Genomic DNA, 16752 nt, shown 5'->3' on the forward strand with positions numbered 1-16752 from the left:
AAGTTCGGGACCGCAAAAATGGAAAAAACGTCAAAGGAGCTGGAACAAATGTCAAAGTCGGCGTACCAGCCAATCAGACGCCGGCATCCATTTTACTATTTTTTACACGCTCAAATTTGTCGAGTAAAAAGTTTTTAAAGAGCGTCATTCAGCGCCATTTTTGTTTAAAGAGAAGTGAACATTTTACAACTTTTTTGTGTACGGGAACGCTTTTTCGCGTAAAAGGTGTAAAAATGGTAAAAATTGTAAAAACATTTTAGTTCTTCAACAAAGCTTCTCTCTTTCCTTAGCCCGAGTTATCATTTTTCAGTGATTAACAGAGCTGTTGTGCTATCATTAAGTCTGTCTGGTTACTTTCCCAGCAAGAATTTTCCAGCAAGAACTTTCTCAGAGAGTAAGAGGTTTTTATTCTCTTTTGCTAGAAAGTTGTAAAAAGTAACCAGACACCTTCCCAGCAAAAACCAGCAAGCAATCAGCTGTCTTGCCAAAACAGAACAATTTGTCTGCCAATAAAGGAAGCAAACACGTTGTATTTTATTAAAAATAAAAAAGAAAATGAAACAAAAAAAGTATTTTTCCACTTCACAAATTTGTTCTCCATAAAACAATACAATTAGACTATGTATGTTATTTCCACAATAAAATTGTTTTTAATTTTCACAAACATAAATCAACAACAAATTAAACACAGATGATTGATTGTTTTCAGGAAGAAGAAGAATTGCTAGTTGCTGCTAGAAGAAATTTGTCCAGCAAGAATTTGCAATCTCTCAGTGAAAGAACTGTCAAAATGTCTCTCTCGAATCGCTCTCTTTTGCTGGTTTTTTGTGTTAACAGACGACTTCCAGCAACAATTGGTACAAATTGTTACAAATTTTAGGGTAACCAGACAGACCTATTTTCAGTGATAGCCAGTTTCCGAGGCGTTGTTACACTGTAAAGGCCGCCGTACATAGGTCCGTTGTGCTTAAGCTGAAAACACATCCAACGTTTGAGTAAAGTTTTGTGTTGGGCGTTGAGAAAAAACAACAACAGAGCGATGCCGACACCAAAGTCCAGCTTTGATATGTTTGCCGGCATATATTTCAAATGAATTTGAATTTTTCGGCATCATGCCCAACAGTGTAAAAACGGCCAAAACGACACAAAACTTTACCCAAACGTTGGATGTGTTTTCAGCTTTATTTTCAATATTTTGCAAAAAAAAGGAAAGAAAAAAAATCCGTCATCTGCGTTCACACAGAATGCACAAAGACTTAAGCTGAAAACAGATACAACGTTTGATTAAAGTTTTGTGTCGTTTTGGCCGTTTTTACACTGTTGGGCATGATGCCGAAAAATTCAAATTCATTTGAAATATATGTCGACAAACAGATAAACGCTGGACTTTGGTATCGTCGTCGCCCTGTTGTTGTTGTTTTTTCCCGACGCCCAACGCAAAACTTTAATCAAACGTTGTATCTGTTTTCAGCTTTATAACTAGTAAAGATTGAACAAAGTGCATTTTCCAATGAAAATGCAATCTTGAGGTATAGATGGCGTTGAAATCGACTGGAAAAATGTGCTTTTATTGCAGCAAGTTTAAATGGCATATGTGAAAAAATAGTAAACAGACAGAAGGCAAATGCCAGAATCAGAAAAGTACGTCCCGTCCCGTGTGCAATGAAATAAAGCCCTCGGCACATACGGTCCGTTTAGTGACACGTTGGGACACGCGTTGTCCCAAAACAGTTAAATTATGTTTAACTTTAATGCGTCAGCCACATTGTTGTTTTTCAAAAAACTTATACTTTTTTCATGTGGTTGTTGTGCCGCGACGCTCAACGCATCGTATGTGCCGAGCGCTTAAGAATAAATCACATTCCATTTTACACAGAATGTTGTCGCTGTGCCTGCTTTAAAGTAGATGCTGATAAATTAAATAATCAGGACTTCGTTCAGCATGAAATTATCCAAACAAAAAATGTGTATATTTGTTACAAGGCAATTTCTCTTGATTTGCTATTATTATTACAATAAAAAAGTATAAAATAAGATAAAGGGTGGTTTTGCTTATTCCATGATTTTTATTGACACCTTTTACCTTTACCTATAGATTTGATATAGATATTTTCTGTTGATAGGGAACTCAATATTCCAAACTTTGAACTTTGTCTAATATATTTTTATAACTGAAACCGCTAGATACGGTTATAGTAAAATATTCACCAATAACAACAATATTTCACAAGGTACGCTAAAAACTGGATTGATATGGGAGCTATACCAAATCATTAGCAGCCAAACTATCTGAAATAAATTTTAAAATTTACCCGCGAACAATTCTCAACCTGTAGTTAGCCAAATTTTTTGAACTTTTGTGGTAGTTGACGGAAGGATTGGGCCGATATAGTCTATCTCCAAATTAGTTTTAAGTTTGGGAGAACTATTACAATGTGCAAAGTTTGGACTAATTCGCTAAAAGCCATTTTAGTTGATGTCTGTAGGCTTCTTACCGTTTTAGGGTAATTATCTCTGGAAGTATGAACTTGCCTCGAAAAAAATTATATCTTTGTAATGGGAGATGCGAGGGCTATTGTTAAAAGTTCAAAACGATACGGTGGCTGGATTAAAGCTGAAAACACATACAACGTTTGAGTAAAGTTTTGTGTCGTTTTGGCCGTTTTTACACTGTTGGGCATGATGCCGAAAAATTCAAATTCATTTGAAATATATGCCGCAAACACATCAACGCCGGACTTTGCTGTCGGCGTCGCCCTGTTGTTGTTGTTTTTTGTCAACGCCCAACGCAAAACTTTACTCAAACGTTGTATGTGCTTTCAGCTTTACTTTTAGCATTTTCGCGTAAAATAACAATTTTGTGGGGGGTACCCGAAGCAGTGGACAGATGTAGTCATATTCGAACTTGAAACTTTACGAGGTGTAAATCGGTTGATTTGTTCAAAAGTTATAGTGCCAACAAGGCAAGCGGAAGGAAAGGGATAACTCGACTCCAAATGGTGTGAAATGGATTTGGCCCTAGCATAGTCCCAATTTACATTAGGCGAGTTTACTTGCGGCAATTGTCAGTTTGTTGGTGAGAGAGGGTGTTGAGAGGCAAAGGGTTACCATATGCCTCACCTCTCTCTCCAACAAACTGACAATTGCCGCAAGTAAACTCGCCTAATGTAAATTGGGACATATATTCTAAATCACATTTTTCATCGTATCTAATACTATGTTTACATTTACGAAATCCACTCGATTTCAACTGTCAATTCCATTGCTCAAACGTCAAATGAAATCCAATCGATTTCAGATGAGTTTTCATTTGACGTATACACAAAGGAATTGACAGATGAAATCAAGTGGATTTCGTAAATGTAAACATAGTATAATTGTGTATACCCTCGGAAAGTTCCGATTTACATTGGGCGAGTTTACTTGCGGCAATTGTCATTTTGTTGGAGAGAGAGGTGAGGCTTATGGTAACCCTTTTCCTCTCAGCACCCTCTGTCACCTAGAAACTGACAATTGCCGCAAGTAAACTCGCCCAATGTAAATTAGGACAATCATATAGTACGTTTATATATAATCGGATTTAACAAACCCACTGTGTTTTATATGTCAATTCCTTTGCGTATACGTCAAATAAATCCTCATTGAGAAGGTTAACCCTGCAAACGGCTCTAATACAGGCCTGCTCAAGGTGCGCACCTGAGCTGTCGGTGTGTGTCAATTTTCTCACACACACAATTTAAAAAGAGAGCTTTTGTTTTTGTTTTGAATATTTTCAAAATTAAAAATCAGTCTCTATTGAAAATTCAATGAGGAAGGTTCTGTTTTCGAATTTGTCTATGAATTTATATGCGTACACTGAAAAAATGAATGAAGATACTGAATACGAATTTTTATTTGCCTAAAATTTTTACGGCAAATTAGAGTGTTTGGTTTGTCAACGCACTTTGGTTTGTCACGAACTTGATTTGCAACAAATTATAACATCAACAGTCACATTTGGTCAAAATAAAATAATTATTCTACTCAATATTTTGAAATATAAAATAAAACAAAACTGTTACGATATTTCTCACAGTATACAGAGAGACAAAGGAAAATTGAAATTTGTGTATTTCAAAACCAACACAATTACAAAATGTGTTTGTATGTGTCTGAGCAGGCCTGCTCTAATATAAAGAGCATACCATGGTATAATAAGAAAGGTATAGCAGAGCTCACAGCTGATTACAATTTTTTTCTTTGGTGACCGACTTGTGTCAAACCTATTTTGATATGTTTTGTTTTTAATGTCCCAATTATGACAAATTTCAATTTCATATATACAGAATTTGTGTCATAATAAAAATAAAATTAAAACAAAAGCCATTACGATTAAAAAAGAGAGGCTGTAATGGATGTGGATGATTGTACGATAGCTTAAATGTGATCTGAAAATATCCGCCACTACTCTGTTCAGCACATAGTCGGCTGAAATTGGTCTCCATGAAACACATTGGTCAATGATTCCGACCACTAACACTCCAAGATATTGGGTTTAAATACCAATAGCATGTTTAAGTTGTCCGTGCATGCCACAGATCAAAAGCAGGAACAAGGTCCTCAGATCGCTGGCAGGCAAAATAAAGAAATCTTGTAACCTCAACAAAACAACAGTAGAAGAATATTCAAACGTGCCCTCATGACACTATTGAAGATGGAGACGAAGATTTTACCCTTGCATCAGCACAACAAAATGTTGTCGATGCAGTACCTTATTAGGTGTTATCGCCGTGAGCATCATTGCCACGACACAGTGGACAGGCTTCCCTCGCCCAGGCACGTCAGGAGGGATCTTCATGATCTGGAAAAATAGGTATAAACGATGACATCTTTATCAACGAACCTATCAGGCAGATTTGAATAGCATTCATACTGATGCAGTTGCGCAGGCTGCACAATGCTTGCTACAGTGTGTATTCCGTATTCGGAGGCCACCACTACCCATCTATTGCAGCAGTAGAACACCAACTATCAAGATAAAACGAGTGGCTTTAGCGGGCGATGCAGTCGACTCAATTAGTATCGGGCCCGAATTGATGCCACGATATCCAACACATGCCCGGCATGTGAATTGGGACCGCATGACACGCTGCATTTGTTTAGCTCACTCACCACTGTCTCCTGATTCTTTATGGGCGCAACCAGTCCATGTTACAGAATATTTGAATCTGAATACAGAGGAATCAGCACCAGGTTACTGAAATATGTAGATATTTGCGATGCTACAACACCAACATCTGTAGCAGCAACATTTTTAGCAGATCCCCATAAAAAATACATATGTATTTGTTTTTCTTTATAACGTTCCATTTATTTGTTAACATTTTATGAAATTTGAAAACAAAAATAAATAAAAACAAAACTTGAAGTTTGTCACCATTGACAATTTTGAAAGAAAGCGGGCATAGGTGTAGGGTTGATTTTCTATGGTTTTTTCGAACCTGTTCTACCTTCCTTATTCTACCATGGAGCATACTAACAGGGTGTTTTTGTAAAAATGCTTGCCTGTCACACGAACCGTTCGTACTAAAACGTATACGTTCAAAATTTGGTTCTTGTAAAATTTTACGAACCATTCGTTTTTATCTGAAAGCTTTCGTCTATTTCATAAAAGCTTTTATATTTCAGGGTTTCCATGATACTTATTTTGTGAATTTTGCATAAGCATCTGCACGTAAAATGTGTTACTTGATGGCAACCCCGATAAACAGATGAAAAACAAAAAATAAGAAAAATATGTAATCAAATTTGTCCAAAAATAATTGTGATAATATGATGAAACGGATGTACATATACGCGTGTGCTTCTATGGAAATAAATAAAATTGCATTCTCTTCCAGTTTTCGTGTATTTTGTGCCATTTATTACTCAAATTATTTAATTTTCATTCAAAACGATGGGTCTTTTCCATTCGTTTATTTTTGACGTATTCGTTCGTCTGATTTTGTTACGAAAACTAAAAAAATTACGAAAATAAAAGCTTTCATTTGTTTGCCACACGAATACAAACGTCAACCGCTATGAAAACCAAATTGTGCCTTCGTTCATGAAATCGACGAACGAATGGACAAAAACTTTTTACAAAAACACGCTGTAAAGGCTGTGAGTATAATTATATGGGTTAGCTCCGTTGTTTGGCCACCTACGCCTTTGGCACACTTTTGATTTGAATCTGGCTGCTCCACAAGACCAACAAAGAACATATTTTTTGTAATTATTTATTTCTGCCTTCTTTTTCAACTGTCAAATGTGGTTTTTATTTCTCTATTTGTTTTGAGAATTCCAGTGCATTTCGGAGAGTAAAAAATAATTTCACTCAAAAATGTACATAATCATGGTAGAATAAAGTAAAGGTAGGCCACATCTTACAGCTGATTACAATTTTTTACTTTTTATGGCCTAATCTGTCAAAAGCAGGGTTGACATTTTGTACTGTTTTTGACATTATGCAATCATAAAGGTAGATGTATCGCTGAATTGTTCCAACAAAAAACTTCTGCTGTAACACTATATCTTAAAATTGAAAACAAGGACAAAAAATGTGTATTCGCGTGGCAAAATAAAATTGTTGATTTTTTTAGCAAAACTTACGAATGAACAATTTATCAAATATTGATATTAATTTAAATTTGTTCCAAAAGTACGGGAACGTAAAAATTACAATTTTTGTAAAAATTCTGCTGACATTTATCTGCAAATCGGATACCAGCAATCACGATGTCAGATTAGCCAAACTTGCCAAGTAGAAAATAAATGAATGACATTTTTCACTCTCATAAGTTTGTGAAGAACTTTTGCTATTTTTGGAACACTTTTCCAACAAGAATATTCTGGAGCCTAGCTAAAGAAATGTTTTTACACTATATGGCACTTTTAACATATAAAAAGTGAAGCTCTAAGTTCCATATGTTTTTGTAATACGGGATAGCTATGCAGGTACATCTACCATTATTATTGTACCATGCCATTTGACGTTTTAAGCCACGGCTGCAGGGTGGCATTTCTCAGTGATTTTCATACCTGGCCTACCTCTACTTTATTGTACCATGTACATAATAGCTCTGTGCCTTTACGTGCAAGAATCTTCAAGTTTTACCACTTTTTACTCGAAAAGCGTTCCTTTACTTTAGACACCAATCAATTCATATGAGTGCAGTTTACAACTTATACTATTTTTGCCGGTTTTACCACTTTCAAAAGTAAAGGAACAGACCAAATGTTAATGTCATGATATTGTAACAAAACCTTATCTAAAACCCCACCGACATCTACTGCAAATTTATGACAGTCCAATGTCTTATCTTGTTGTATTATACATCTTTGTAATGCACCCATATTGCCGTCGGGTGCCGCCTCGGTGTAATATCAAGTTAATAGTTATTGGCTAACGTAACGTAGAATCTACGAATGTCATATTACCGTTAGAATAAAAACAATTTAAAAGCAAGAGTTTTACAAAAAAATAGTTTATTCTATACTTTGTCTTTTATGCACTTCTCTTCATCACTCCCACCCCTAAAATATTATAAACAATAAAAATACTCTTCTATTTAATATTTGTTAAATATCAATTATAATTTATTTGATAAACATTATCTCTACGATTGAAATTTGTTGCCGGATTTGATGGTCTTATTTCGATACGGCGATAATTTTGGCCAACCGGCATTGGTACTTCTACCTGTATTTTCAAACTCTGTGTTATATGTTCTTTCAGCAAACGTCCATAACGATCATAGATCCGGGTCTCATAGGTATAGCTATTATCATCCATGGAATATTTTGTGCACTCATATGTTGGACAGCAGCGTGGATAGTCGAGAAATTCGTTGGCTACTGGTACACGGGAGCAGTTGCCTTCTAATTTCGGCACTTGACATCTGAAATGGAAGAAGGTGGGTATTAAATGAAATCTTCAATGGATTAAAAAGGTTTTATTTTTTAATAATTTGAGAATGAGTATTCAAGAGCAACATTGGCCACATATACGTGAATTTTTTAAAGAAAATTTCTAGAGCAACATCGTCCACTTAAAAGTGGATTTTTGAAAAAAAATTCTAGAGAAACATTGATCACTTAAGCGGGGATTTAAAAAAAATGTCTAGAGCAACATTGCCCACTGAAGCGTGGATTTTTAAAGAAAATTTTCAGAGAAACTTGGCCACTTAAACGTGGATTTTTTTTAAAGAAAATTTCTTGAGGAACATTTGCTCTAAAAACGTGGATTTTTTAAAGAAAATTTCTAGAGGAACATTGGCTTCATAAACGTGGACTTTTCAAAGGAAATTTCTAGAGGAACATTGGCCACTTAAACGTGGACTTTTTAAAGAAAATTTCTAGAGCAACTTTGGCCACTTAAACGTGGATTTTTTAAGAAAATTTCTAGAGCAACTTTGGCCACTTAAACGTGGATTTTTTAAAGAAAATTCCTAGAGCAACTTTGGCCACTTAAACCTGGATTTTTTTAAAGAAAATTTCTAGAGCAACATTGGTCACTTAAACGTGGATTATTTAAAGAAAATTTCTAAAGCAACATTGGCCACTTAAACGTGGATTTTTTAAAGAAAATTTCTAGAGCAAGATTGGCCACTTAAACGTGGATTTTTTAAAGAAAATTTCTAGAGCAACATTGGCCGCTTAACCGTGGATTTTTTAAACAAAATTTCTAGAGCAGCATTGGCCACTTAAACGAGGATTTTTTAAAGAAATTTTCTAGAGCAACATTGGCCACTTAAACGTGGATTTTTTAAAGAAAATTTCTAGAGCAAGATTGGCCACTTAAACGTGGATTTTTTAAAGAAAATTTCTAGAACAAGATTGGCCACTTAAACGTGGATTTTTTAAAGAAAATTTCTAGAGCAACATTGGACACTTAATCGTGGGTTTTTTTAAAGAACATTTCCCGAGCAACATTGGCCACTTAAACGTGGGTTTTTTGAAGAAATTTCCTAGATAAACATTGGCCACTTAATCTTGGGTTTTTTAAAGAAAATTTCTAGATCAACATTTACCACTTAAACGTGGATTTTTTGAAGAAAATTTCTAGAGCAACATTGCCCACGTAAGCGTGGATTTTTTGAAGAAAATTTCTAGAGCAACATTTACCACTTAAGCGTGGATTTTTTGAAGAAAACTTCTAGAGCAACATTGGCCCCTTAATCAAGGGTTAAAAAAAAAAACATTTCTATAGCAACACTGGCCACTTAAGCGTGGATTTTTAAAGAAAATTTCTAAAGCAACATTGGCCACTTAATCGTGGGTTTTTTTAAAGAACATTTCCCGAGCAACATTGGCCACTTAAACGTGGATTTTTTAAAGAAAATTTCTAGAGCAACATTGGCCACTTAAACGTGGATTTTTTAAACAAAATTTCTAGAGCAACATTGGCCACTTAAACGTGGATTTTTTAAAGAAAATTTCTAGAGCAACATTGGCCACTGAAACGTGGATTTTTTAAAGAAAATTTCTAGAGCAACATTGGCCACTGAAACGTGGATTTTTCAAAGAAAATTTCTAGAGCAACATTGGCCACTGAAACGTGGATTTTTTAAAGAAAATTTCTAGAGCAACATTGGCCACAGAAACGTGGATTTTTTAAAGAAAATTTCTAGAGCAACATTGGCCACTGAAACGTGGATTTTTTAAAGAAAATTTCTAGAGCAACATTGGCCACTGAAACGTGGATTTTTTAAAGAAAATTTCTAGAGCAACATTGGCCACTGAAACGTGGATTTTTTAAAGAAAATTTCTAGAGCAACCTTGGCCACTTAAACATGGATTTTTAAAGAAAATTTCTAGAGCAACATTGGCAACTTAAACTTGGATTTTTAAAGAAAATTTCTAGAGCAACCTTGGCCACTTAAACATGGATTTTTAAAGAAAATTTCTAGAGCAACATTGGCAACTTAAACTTGGATTTTTAAAGAAAATTTCTAGAGCAACATTGGCCACTGAAACGTGGATTTTTTAAAGAAAATTTCTAGAGCAACATTGGCCACTGAAACGTGGATTTTTTAAAGAAAATTTCTAGAGCAACATTGGCCACTGAAACGTGGTTTTTTTAAAGAAAATTTCTAGAGCAACACTGGCCATTGAAACGTGGATTTTCTAAAAAAAATTTCTAGAGCAACATTGGCCACTGAAACGTGGATTTTTTAAAGAAAATTTCTAGAGCAACATTGGCCACTGAAACGTGGATTTTTTAAAGAAAATTTCTAGAGCAACATTGGCCACTGAAACGTGGTTATTTTAAAGAAAATTTATAGAGCAACATTGGCCACGGAAACGTGGATTTTTTAAAGAATATTTCTAGAGCAACATTGGCCACTGAAACGTGGATTTTTTAAAGAAAATTTCTAGAGCAACATTGGCCACTGAAACGTGGATTTTTTAAAGAATATTTCTAGAGCAACATTGGCCACTGAAACGTGGATTTTTTAAAGAAAATTTCTAGAGCAACATTGGCCACTGAAACGTGGATTTTTAAAGAAAATTTATAGAGCAACATTGGCAACGGAAACGTGGATTTTTTTAAGAAAATTTCTAGAGCAACATTGGCCACTGAAACGTGGATTTTTTAAAGAATATTTCTAGAGCAACATTGGCCACTGAAACGTGGATTTTTTAAAGAATATTTCTAGAGCAACATTGGCCACTGAAACGTGGATTTTTTTAAAGAATATTTCTAGAGCAACATTGGCCACTGAAACGTGGATTTTTTAAAGAATATTTCTAGAGCAACATTGGCCACTGAAACGTGGATTTTTTTAAAGAATATTTCTAGAGCAACATTGGCCACTGAAACGTGGATTTTTTTAAAGAATATTTCTAGAGCAACATTGGCCACTGAAACGTGGATTTTTTTAAAGAATATTTCTAGAGCAACATTGGCCACTGAAACGTGGATTTTTTAAAGAATATTTCTAGAGCAACATTGGCCACTTAAACGTGGATTTTTTAAAGAAAATCTCTAGAGCAACATTGGCCACTTAAACTTGGATTTTTTAAAGAAAATTTCTAGAGAAACATTGGCCACTGAAACGTGGATTTTTTAAAGAAAATTTCTAGAGCAACATTGGCCACTGAAACGTGGATTTTTTAAAGAAAATTTCTAGAGCAACCTTGGCCACTTAAACATGGATTTTTAAAGTAAATTTCTAGAGCAACATTGGCCACTGAAACGTGGATTTTTTAAAGAAAATTTCTAGAGCAACCTTGGCCACTTAAACGTGGATTTTTTAAAGAAAATTTCTAGAGCAACATTGGCCACTTAAACGTGGATTTTTTAAAAAAAATTTCTAGAGCAACATTGGCAACTTAAACTTGGATTTTTTAAAGAAAATTTCTAGAGCAACATTGGCCACTTAAACGTGGATTTTTTAAAGAAAATCTCTAGAGCAACATTGGCCACTTAAACTTGGATTTTTTAAAGAAAATTTCTAGAGAAACATTGGCCACTGAAACGTGGATTTTTTAAAGAAAATTTCTAGAGCAACATTGGCCGCTGAAACGTGGATTTTTTAAATAAAATTTCTAGAGCAACATTGGCCACTGAAACGTGGTTTTTTTAAAGAAAATTTCTAGAGCAACATTGGCCACTGAAACGTGGATTTTTTAAAGAAAATTTCTAGAGCAACATTGGCCACTGAAACGTGGATTTTTTAAAGAAAATTTCTAGAGCAACATTGGCCACTAAAACGTGGTTTTTTTAAAGAAAATTTCTAGAGCAACATTGGCCACTGAAACGTGGATTTTTTAAAGAAAATTTCTAGAGCAACATTGGCCACGGAAACGTGGATTTTTTAAAGAATATTTCTAGAGCAACATTGGCCACTGAAACGTGGATTTTTTAAAGAATATTTCTAGAGCAACATTGGCCACTGAAACGTGGATTTTTTAAAGAAAATTTCTAGAGCAACATTGGCCACTGAAACGTGGATTTTTTAAAGAAAATTTCTAGAGCAACATTGGCCACTAAAACGTGGTTTTTTTAAAGAAAATTTCTAGAGCAACATTGGCCCCTGAAACGTGGATTTTTTAAAGAAAATTTCTAGAGCAACATTGGCCCCTGAAACGTGGATTTTTTAAAGAATATTTCTAGAGCAACATTGGCCACTGAAACGTGGATTTTTTAAAGAAAATTTCTAGAGCAACATTGGCCACGGAAACGTGGATTTTTTAAAGAATATTTCTAGAGCAACATTGGCCACGGAAACGTGGATTTTTTAAAGAATATTTCTAGAGCAACATTGGCCACGGAAACGTGGATTTTTTAAAGAATATTTCTAGAGCAACATGGGCCACTGAAACGTGGATTTTTTAAAGAATATTTCTAGAGCAACATGGGCCACGGAAACGTGGATTTTTTAAAGAAAATTTCCAGAGCAACATTGGCCACTTAAACGTGGAATTTTTGAAGAAAATTTCTAGAGCAACATTGGCCACTTAAACGTGGATTTTTTAAAGAATATTTCTAGAGCAACATTGGCCACGGAAACGTGGATTTTTTAAAGAATATTTCTAGAGCAACATTGGCCACTGAAACGTGGATTTTTTAAAGAATATTTCTAGAGCAACATGGGCCACTGAAACGTGGATTTTTTAAAGAATATTTCTAGAGCAACATTGGCCACTGAAACGTGGATTTTTTAAAGAATATTTCTAGAGCAACATTGGCCACTGAAAGGTGGATTTTTTAAAGAATATTTCTAGAGCAACATTGGCCACTGAAACGTGGATTTTTTAAAGAATATTTCTAGAGCAGCATTGGCCACTTAAACGTGGATTTTTTAAAGAAAATTTCTAGAGCATTATTGGCTACTTAAACGTGGATTTTATAAAGAAAATTTCTAGATCAATATTGGCCACTTAAACGTGGATTTTTAAAAGAAAATTTCTAGAGCAGCATTGGCCACTTAAACGTGGATTTTTTAAAGAAAATTTCTAGAGCAACATTTGCCACTTAAACGTGGATTTTTTAAAGAAAATTTCTAGAGCAACACTGGCCCCTTAAACGTGGATTTTTTAAAGAAAATTTCTAGAGCAACATTGGCCACTTAAACGTGGATTTTTTAAAGAAAATTTCTAGAGCAACATTGGCCACTTAAACGTGGATTTTTTAAAGAAAATTTCTAGAGCAACATTGGCCACTTGAACGTGGATTTTTAAAAAAAAAATTCTAGAGCAACATTGGCCACTTAAACGTGGATTTTTTAAAGAAAATTTCTAGAGCAACATTGGCCACTTGAACGTGGATTTTTAAAAAAAAAATTCTAGAGCAACATTGGCCACTTAAACGTGATTTTTTTAAAGAAAATTTCTAGAGCAACATTAGCCACTTGAACGTGGATTTTTTAAAGAAAATTTCTAGAGCAACATTGGCCACTTAAACGTGGATTTTTTAAAGAAAATTTCTAAAGCAACATTGGCCACTTAAACGTGGATTTTTTAAAGAAAATTTCTAGAGCAACATTGGCCACTTAACGTGGATTTTTTAAGAAAATTTCTAGAGCAACATTGGCCACTTAACGTGGATTTTTTAAGAAAATTTCTAGAGCAACATTGGCCACTTAAAATTGGATTTTTTAAAGAAAATTTCTAGAGCAACATTAGCCACTTGAACGTGGATTTTTTAAAGAAAATTTCTAGAGCAACATTGGCCACTTAAACGTGGATTTTTTAAAGAAAATTTCTAAAGCAACATTGGCCACTTAAACGTGGATTTTTTAAAGAAAATTTCTAGAGTAACATTGGCCACTTAAACGTGGATTTTTTAAAGAAAATTTCTAGAGCAACATTGGCCACTTAAACGTGGATTTTTTAAAGAAAATTTCTAAAGCAACATTGGCCACTTAAACGTGGATTTTTTAAAAAAAAATTTCTAGAGCAACATTGGCCACTTAAACGTGGATTTTTAAAGAAAATTTCTAGAGCAACATTGGCCACTTAAACGTGGATTTTTTAAAGAAAATTTCTAAAGCAACATTGGCCACTTAAACGTGGATTTTTAAAGAAAATTTCTAGAGCAACATTGGCCACTTAAACGTGGATTTTTTAAAGAAAATTTCTAGAGCAACATTGGCCACTTAAACGTGGATTTTTTAAAGAAAATTTCTAAAGCAACATTGGCCACTTAAACGTGGATTTTTTAAAGAAAATTTCTAAAGCAACATTGACCACTTAAATGTGGATTTTTTAAAGAAAATTTCTAAAGAAACATTGGCCACTTAAGCGTGGATTTATCAAAGAAAATTTCTAGAGCAACATTGGCCACTTAAAGGTGGATTTTTTAAAGAAAATTTCTAGAGCAACATTGGCCACTTAAACGTGGATTTTTTAAAGAAAATTTCTAAAGCAACTTTGGCCACTTAAACGTGGATTTTTTAAAGAAAATTTCTAGAGCAACATTGGCCACTTAAACGTGGATTTTTAAAGAAAATTTCTAGAGCAACATTGGCCACTTAAACGTGGATTTTTTAAAGAAAATTTCTAGAGCAACAATGGCCGCTTAAACGTGGATTTTTTAAAGAAAATTTCTAAAGCAACATTGGCCACTTAAACGTGGATGTTTTAAAGAAAATTTCTAAAGCAACATTGACCACTTAAATGTGGATTTTTTAAAGAAAATTTCTAGAGCAACATTGGCCACTTAAACGTGGATTTTTTAAAGAAAATTTCTAGAGCAACATTGGCCACTTAAACGTGGATTTTTTAAAGAAAATTTCTAGAGCAACATTGGCCACTTAAACGTGGATTTTTTAAAGAAAATTTCTAAAGAAACATTGGCCACTTAAACGTGGATTTTTTAAAGAAAATTTCTAAAGCAACATTGGCCACTTAAACGTGGATTTTTTAAAGAAAATTTCTAAAGCAACATTGGCCACTTAAACGTGGATTTTTTAAAGAAAATTTCTAGAGCAACATTGGCCACTTAAACGTGGATTTTTTAAAGAAAATTTCTAGAGCAACATTGGCCACCTAAACGTGGATTTTTTAAAGAAAATTTCTAGAGCAACATTGGCCACTTAAACGAGGATTTTTTAAAGAAAATTTCTAGAGCAACATTGGCTACTTAAGCGTGGATTTTTTAAAGAAAATTTCTAGAGCAACATTGGCCACTTAAACGTGGGTTTTTTAAAGAAAATTTCTAGAGCAACATTGGCCACTTAAACGTGGATTTTTTAAAGAAAATTTCTAGAGCAACATTGGCCACTTAAACGTGGATTTTTTAAAGAAAATTTCTAGAGCAACATTGGCCCCTTAAACGTGGATTTTTTAATGCAAATTTCGACAGCAACATTGGCCCCTTAAACGTGGATTTTTTAAAGAAAATTTCTAGAGCATTATTGGTCACTTACCTGTCCTCCCATAGTTCCAGCGTATCCAAACATTGAACACTTATACAACGTCCAGATCGGGTAAATGAGTCACCAACATAAAGTTCACGACCTGTTTCGGTATCAACACATCTTGAATTTGAATTAAAACGATCTGGAAGGAGAGCGAGCGGAGGAGGGGTATAGATTATTTTATATTGATGATAATAGACAAATTTAAAACGCAAAATACACCCATGGCACAACTATGTATACAGCTTGACGCCATCCAGCCATCGTACTTAGGACTTACCACGACCATATGTTGACCTTGACGGAAGGCCAAATATTAAAATATTGGCATTGGCAAAAAGTAGTATTGAAATAAGTAGATACATTTCGGATTTCCTTTAGTTTTTGTTTAATATTTCCTCAGATTTTGTTGTAATAATTGTTGTTAATGAATTTAACCTTTGGAAATTGAAAATAGAAATTTTTATTGTTTTTTTCGCTAAACTTTTCCTCAGCTTGTCTCTCTCCTTAATCGGCAATTTTCAAACTGAAACTGATTTTTGAAATTTCTCGAGGTGTTCCTGTCCGAAACGCGCTTTAGTTTCGTCGAGATTATAAACTGTCAGTCAGTCTGTCTTTGCAAAAACAATGTGTGATTCCTTATCAATGTGCGGTCACTGTGTTTTGTTGTGGTTGTTGCTGGCGTTGTGATCTCTCTGTGGTGGGCATCGATCGGACTGGAAGCATATTCATGAATGTTGTGTTTTGTTTACATTGGACGTTTTGTTTTTATTTCTGTAGAATTTCAAAATATTTGCAACAGATAAGACTGAAAGGCAAGAGCATTAGCTCGAGCCAAGCAGCAGCATCATCATCATCATTAATTTTAGCTCATGCTGGAGGGGAGACATTATGTAGACAACACAGAAGTCAGAGCTATTTTTAATTGAAAAGAGTTAACCCACAGTAAGCTGTTTGCTTGTTGGTAGAAAAATCCACGTTTAAGTGGCAGATGTTTCCCAAAAAATGTTCTCTAAAAAATTCCCGTTTTAGTGGCCAATATTGCTCTAGATATTTTTTTAAACACGTTTAAGTGGCGAAAATTGGCCTAGAAACTTTCTTCAAAAAATCCACGTTTAAGTGGCCAATGTTGCTCTAGAAATTTTCTTTACAAAAATCCAAGTTTAAGTGGCCAATGTTGCTCTAGAAACTTTCTTTAAAAAATCCACGTTTAAGTGGCCAATGTTGCTCTAGAAATTTTCTTTAAAAAATTTACGTTTAAGTGGCCAATGTTGCTCTAGAAATTTTCTTTAAAAATCCACGTTTAAGTGGCCAATGTTGCTCTAGAAATTTTCTTTAAAAATCCACGTTTAAGTGGCCAATATTG

The 16752-nt window shown here is 34.3% G+C and overlaps 1 protein-coding gene across 1 annotated transcript; it reads right to left on the bottom strand.

Annotated features, from left to right (window-relative positions):
- Nucleotides 1-7583: 7583 nt before the first annotated feature.
- On the bottom strand, nt 7584-15979 carry Vago (vago). Its single transcript, XM_073973769.1, has 3 exons — nt 15667-15979; nt 15396-15528; nt 7584-7919 (listed from the first exon to the last, which is right to left on the bottom strand). Exons 1-3 carry the CDS (start codon nt 15749-15751, stop codon nt 7607-7609), a joined length of 531 nt encoding a protein of 176 aa, XP_073829870.1. The 5' UTR covers nt 15752-15979; the 3' UTR covers nt 7584-7606.
- Between the last annotated feature and the right edge of the window lie 773 nt (nt 15980-16752).

This window comes from Musca autumnalis, unplaced genomic scaffold (assembly GCF_047663935.1).
Source record: "Musca autumnalis isolate F117 unplaced genomic scaffold, ASM4766393v1 scaffold_3, whole genome shotgun sequence".
Classification (NCBI taxonomy): Eukaryota; Metazoa; Arthropoda; class Insecta; order Diptera; family Muscidae; genus Musca; species Musca autumnalis.

Excerpts from the sequence above, each read along its gene's own strand:
- Vago (XM_073973769.1), bottom strand. The coding sequence starts at position 15,751 with ATGTATCTACTTATTTCAATACTACTTTTTGCCAATGCCAATATTTTA. Across the intron at positions 15,529-15,666 it reads AAGGTCAACATATGGTCGTG|ATCGTTTTAATTCAAATTCA; the intron begins GTAAGTCCTAAG and ends CTCTCCTTCCAG. Across the intron at positions 7,920-15,395 it reads CTGGAACTATGGGAGGACAG|ATGTCAAGTGCCGAAATTAG; the intron begins GTAAGTGACCAA and ends CTTCCATTTCAG.